The 6,000-nt window shown below is 41.5% G+C and overlaps 1 protein-coding gene across 4 annotated transcripts in view; it reads right to left on the reverse strand.

Annotated features, from left to right (window-relative positions):
- Nucleotides 1-4,291, reverse strand: part of glsb (glutaminase b) — a 75,586-nt gene extending 71,295 nt beyond the window's left edge. For 3 of the 4 annotated variants that reach the window (XM_036591927.1, XM_036592691.1, XM_036593517.1), the window contains exon 1: nt 3,833-4,290. In XM_036591927.1, the coding sequence (XP_036447820.1) occupies nt 3,833-4,131 (299 nt within the window). In that variant the 5' untranslated portion in view covers nt 4,132-4,290. Of the gene's footprint in view, nt 1-3,832 lie in introns of all 4 variants that reach the window. The other variant, XM_036591118.1, reaches the window with a different exon arrangement.
- Between the last annotated feature and the right edge of the window lie 1,709 nt (nt 4,292-6,000).

Here is a 6,000-nt window from a genome sequence, read left to right on the forward strand (position 1 = left end):
CTCCTGCTTATCCAATCTAGCACCAATCATTTGAAAATGCCTGCTATGTAGAATGAATTAACGTTACATAAATACAGACTGCAGCACAGTTTGTCCAGGAGCTTACTGATATTTAGGTACCAATTTAGTACCGGTTCTCTATACCCATTCCTAACCCTAACATACCTAACGTTTTGCCTATGATACACTAGCCACGTTTACATGCAGCCTGATAATCCGTTAATAATCCGACTAATAGCTCAATCGGAATAGAACACGTCCATGTAAACACCTCAATCGGAATAGACTAGTCCGATTGAGGCCATTCGGAATACAATTTCTATCCGATTGAACGAGGTGGGTAAACTTCTAAATAATCCGTTAAATAGAAGAATAATAGCCATGTAAACGCCTGAATCCGATTACATTCCAATCGGAACGTGTAAGTATGTTCTGCGCATGTGCGTCGCGTCATGGTGAAAGTTTATACCGTTCAGCATGGCGGAGCAGAAACGGGTCTGCAGAGGAGACGAAGTTTATGCTCTGAGCTTTAAAAGACGCCGGTGGGACGGACTTCCAGCTTATGTGTCTCAAAACACGACGTCTTCCTCCCGCCGCTTCCTTTATAAGCACATGTGAAGCACGTTTTCCTGAGTCTGACATCATTTTAAAGCAATTAAAACACAAGCCCGCCAACTGGAAACTCATTTCACGCGGACTGGACCTCACGTGATGTTCGCTGTCATGGTAACGTTTACTCTAAACGCTACTTCACGCATGCGCGTCATTTTGCATCGGATTACTTGTAGTGAGCATGTAAACGAAGATTTTCCATCAAATCGTTGAATAGAGTGTGCATATAAACACCTCAGTCTGAATCTGTAATCGGATTGTATTCAATCGGATTGGCAAAAATCTTTGCATGTAAACATAGCCACTGAGTCTTTGACCTTGACTCGAATTGAAATCTGCCCCAAGAGTGCACGTCCACACTATCCAAGGTAAAATGGACAATTATGTGGAATTGGGGCTTCCTGTGCTAGAGTTACTATGGAGTTATTATAATATTAATATAATATTTCTATTCATGTGTACTACTTTGAGACACAAGCAAAACAATAATCCACCAATTCTGTCTTTACCAGCATTTGAAAACCTAAAGGAGAAGTGTAGATGGCAGAATTAGACACTTTTTGGCTTGGGAGGTTTACTGGAAATTGATGCCATGTGTCAGAATTGCCATTTTAACCAGCTTGGCAAACGCCATGCTGAATAATATAATGAATCCACCTACTTATGCCACTAAACATCAAAGAATCTAGTGTTGTGATATGTGACATGTGACAGTGTTCTGTTTGCAAGACAGTGTTTGCATAATTCGTGCCAGGCTAGATGTGAAATGCTGTGAACTTAACCTCTGTTACAACATCCCTGTAACTGCATAGCACCCAGCACCTGTCTTGCACCATTGCAAAATAGTGCTCTACCACTGGACCAACATAGTTCTGCTGCTTGTGTTGTAGTAGACCAGTCTCAGCCTCAGACAGGCTGCACCACAGATACTGACTGTCTGATACTGTAATATGAACAAAACTATCAGATTCTCTTCAGTAAAAACCATCTGAAGCGAGATATAGTTGCTGGATTGAAAAAAAAGCTTTTGTATAGTTCATAGGAAGTTATTCAAGAGTTTTCTGAGTATTTAGAAGCCAGTAAATGAGACATTTTCATGTGTTTACCACTTTTGTTTCTCGTGGGTCTGTTTATGTTGTTGCTGCATTTTATTAATCACCTGCCCCTACAGATCAACAAAAACAATGGCTTGTGTTCAGTTTGGCAAGTTATTCAAGAATTTTCTTGGAAGCATTTCATCACTGTCATGCAAAAAACCTTGTATCCTCCATTTTTGTCATTTTTTACGCTCAATTTAAAAAGTAGCTGTTAGAATTTAGCTGCTCAAACCTTAACACCAGACTAAGGCTAATAGTAGCCTATAACTCTTCAGTAACTACTTCTTTAGTTAGTAACTAACTGTCGCTTTTTGCCAGTATATAAGCCTAACAGCAACGTGCTAGTTCTCTCCACTTAACACAAACAGAACTAGTGAAGCTTCGCCGTCTTTCACTCCCAAAACTACACCCCTTCACATACAGGAGAAAACTCCACAACGTAATATGCTGCACTGCACATGTACAGAGAACTGAATGATTGGCTTAGGTGTGTTGTTGGTTACTTCCAAGCAAACTTTCTCAGATGTTGCATATGCTGATCTAAAAACCTTTGTTTTAATAACTGAAAGCCAAGAAAATAACAGTAGCCTCTACTATATTCTTAATTAAACCCAAGCTGTTCTGGAGCACTGAGCTCCTGCATCATCTGCAGAGTTCTCCATGTTCATAGCCAACTGATGACTCACAGCCCACAGAGAAAGGAGAGCATGAGTGGTATCAGCAATGAGCGTGCCAGACTGCACACCAAACCAACCATCAACAGTGCCAAAGACTAAAGCCCCTGCATCCGACTTCTACACTGCTTCTGTGTGCAGTGTTAAACGTTACTTGACCAGGACTTTTGTCGAAGGAGAGAATAATACTGGATCAATCTACAATCAGGAGAGGTCCAGTGCACAGCTGCCATGTTTGACGTAGCCTAAAATACAACAATTCATGTGCATTGATTGATGTCCAATCAATCAATCAATCAATCAATCAATCTACAAAAAAACTTCCACCAGATCAATAATGTATATAAATGTATATAAAATCAATATATTTGTATAAACTGGTTTTAGATGATTAACTGTTTGCTTTTTTGACCCGTTCTGTGTGGTGAGCAGCCAGTGTCCATGCTGTTAGCTGAAGTCATGCAAATATATGTTGGAGCTTCGTCTATCAGAGTACAAACCCCAGTGTTGGATGAACAACCACAACTAGACTGAAATGAACACAGTAAGAGCAAATAGGTGTTTCATTCCAAACTGTAGGTGTTTTATTACAAAACTTAGTACAAAACTGAAAACCCCAAATTTCACTGTAAAGATCATTTCAGCACCATAAGGGTCAAAATAACATAGTAACACCTAATTCAACACTGTAAGGTCAAGCCAGGGTCAAGCTTGATTTCAACCCTGTACAGGACCAATTTAACACTGTAAGCGCCAATTTAAGACTGTAGGCCTGAATTTAACATGGTACAGGCCAATTTAACACTGTAAGTCTGAATTCAACACTGTAAGACTGAAGTCAACACTGTAAGGACCAATTTAACACTGTAAGCCTAAATTAAACAGTGGAAGTCAAAACTCAAGCCCTGAATTCAACATTATATAGGCCAATTTAACATTGTAAGATTGAATTCAACACTCTAGCCCTGAATTCAACTTTGTAAGGGCCAATTTAACACTGTAAGCCTAAATTAAACAGTGGAAGTCAAAACTCAAGCCCTCAATTCAACATTGTAAGGGCCAATTTAACACTGCAGGCCTGAATTCAACACTAAGACTGAAGTCAACATTGTAAGGGCCAATTTAACACTGCAAGCCTGAATTCAACACTGTAGCCCTGAATTCAACACTATAGGGCCAATTCAACACTGTTTGGCCATTTTAACAATGTAAGCCTACATTAAACACTGTAAGTCTGAATTAAACACTGTAAGTCTGAATGAAACACTGTAAGTCTGAATGAAACACTGTCAGGGCAAATATAACACTGTAAGACTGATTTCAACACTGTAAGTATTACTAACACTGCTAACCCAACACCGTCAGAGCTCTTGATCTGACTGAAAGCCCTCCTAACGCTGAGTCCGTTAGGACCTCCAGGCTGTAACAGGCTTTCTGTGGATTTCTTACTTGTCTGCCGCAGCTTCCTGTACGGTTTCATCCTTCTTCACCGGTTCGCTCGGCTCTATCGCTCCTTCAGTCTTTGTACACAGGGGTCTTCTCCACGGCGGCGACGTGTGGGAGAGAGCCCGGTGTCCGCCGTAGCGGAGGGTCTTTATCTCAGAGGTGAGGTGGACATGAGGGCAGGAGCTGCTGAAGCAGAGCGGCTTGGGCACGGAGCCTTTATGTCTCACAATGTCGGTTAACGGACGCTTGCGGCTCGTGTGAAACAACTTTTCCAGGACAGTTGAAAACCTAAACTGTAACATTTCAATCCTGTCGAGCTTCAGTGAGTGAAATTTCGTCTTAACTGTGCTGTTTCCTTTTTTTAACAACCAAAATAAAACAAGAACTCGTCTATTACGGCCACCTCACTCCGCTGCGCGCCTCCTCCAACTGTAACACGACGCCGTGGCTATTCGGTGAAAAAAAACCGCTCGTGGTCACGCCCCCTCTAAAGCCTGATTGGCTGGAGTCAAAGCTGCGCGTCATCTAATTGGCCGGCTCGGCTGTTGGTCATAACTGCCTCGCCTGCGTCACCTCCTGATCAGAAATGCTTCATGCATGTGGAGCCTCGTGTCATGCGTCTCACAGTGTTGCTGCCTTTTGAAAGCACTGATGAGGTGGACCAGAAAAGCATGAAGGGTCACGGATCAGAGTCAGAAGACGCTGACAGACGCATGGAAATGAAATAAACAGATACAGAAACCACGAATATTCACCTTCCACAGTGATTATTCACTTTTCTTTTCTTTTTTCTGCTGATGCTCAGGCCTACAGGGCATCGGTATCGCATGATCTATAGTGTAATTCCCCTAATTGACCACAGTCATAATGAACGGATGTTCCTGAGAATTGTGCTGTGGCCACGTTTGCTTTCAGGCCTCCTTCATCACACCTGCTGTCCAAATCTGGTAGCTCACTGGTGCTCATTTGCACTGTTTTATGTGATCCCATTAATCTGAGATGAAACTAGTCTGGGGCAAAAATAATTACACCAGATTAATGACCCATAGAGTGAGTCAGTCTCCTAAGGAGAAGGTGCAGTCATCTGAATGTGGCCCACACAGGCCTCAGATTAGCTATTTTGATTAGCTGGTGTGGTTAAAGTGTTGGTGGGAAAATAACATTTTATGACAGTCTGAACACACAAAGCATGTTTGATTTCATCATATTTGAATTAGTATAAAGAAAGAACATGGGGGGGGGGGGCAATCAGCAAGAGCGAGGGAACATTAATAACATACATCAGCATTTTTATCAGGCTATACTGTTGAAATTCAGTGAGAAAGTGAGTTTGTGAGGAAACTAGTGCCAAAATTAGTCTGCACGGTTTTCTGATAGAAAGATTTGGACTGCACAGGTGGATTCTGCTCATATGGCCTAGTGATCATCCACCCACTCCCCTGAATTTCCTAGCATCGTCCACCCACCTGCCTGGCCTTCCCAGCATTGCCCTCTCATGGTGCACCACCAGCTTTTCTGCATGGAATAAATAAAAGAATACAGTGAAAATACAATGGGATGCTCGGGAGCAGCCGCATGTGATCCTAAGGTCACCATGCCAGTACTAAAGATTGGTTATGGCTGTGGAGCAGTGGAATTACATTTTCTGGAGTGATGGAGCTCCATCCATTACATTTGGGATGAGTTGGAGTTACAGATGATAGGTGATGTGAACCAGATATCTGAAGAGTTTAATGTCTCATGGAAAGTTATTCAACATTGTAAGGGCCAATTTATCACTTTCAGTCTGGATTCAACGTTGTAGCCCTGAATTTAACATTGTAAGGGCCAGTTTAACACTGTAAACCTGGAATCAACACTGAAAGACTGAATTCTTCAGATATCTGGTTCACCTATTACTGCCTGTGAGTTTATCTATAACGGAGCATTTAATTATACAGAAAATTTGAAAAAGTACATGAAATGGTTATAAATATGCTGACTAATACCTGAGATGTTGTTTGTCTGATAGTTTTGAGATATGACTTTGGTCTAAAAGCTATTTTTTTTCAAAAGCAACTCATGATAGCGAGGTACATGCATGCCACTGTAAGGCAAAAAACCCCAAAAGAAAAAAATTTTCAGATATACCACTATTTCACCATTATTGACGTGACATATAAAAACTCAGA

The sequence above is a fragment of the Colossoma macropomum genome, unplaced genomic scaffold, assembly GCF_904425465.1.
Source record: "Colossoma macropomum unplaced genomic scaffold, Colossoma_macropomum, whole genome shotgun sequence".
Classification (NCBI taxonomy): domain Eukaryota; kingdom Metazoa; phylum Chordata; class Actinopteri; order Characiformes; family Serrasalmidae; genus Colossoma; species Colossoma macropomum.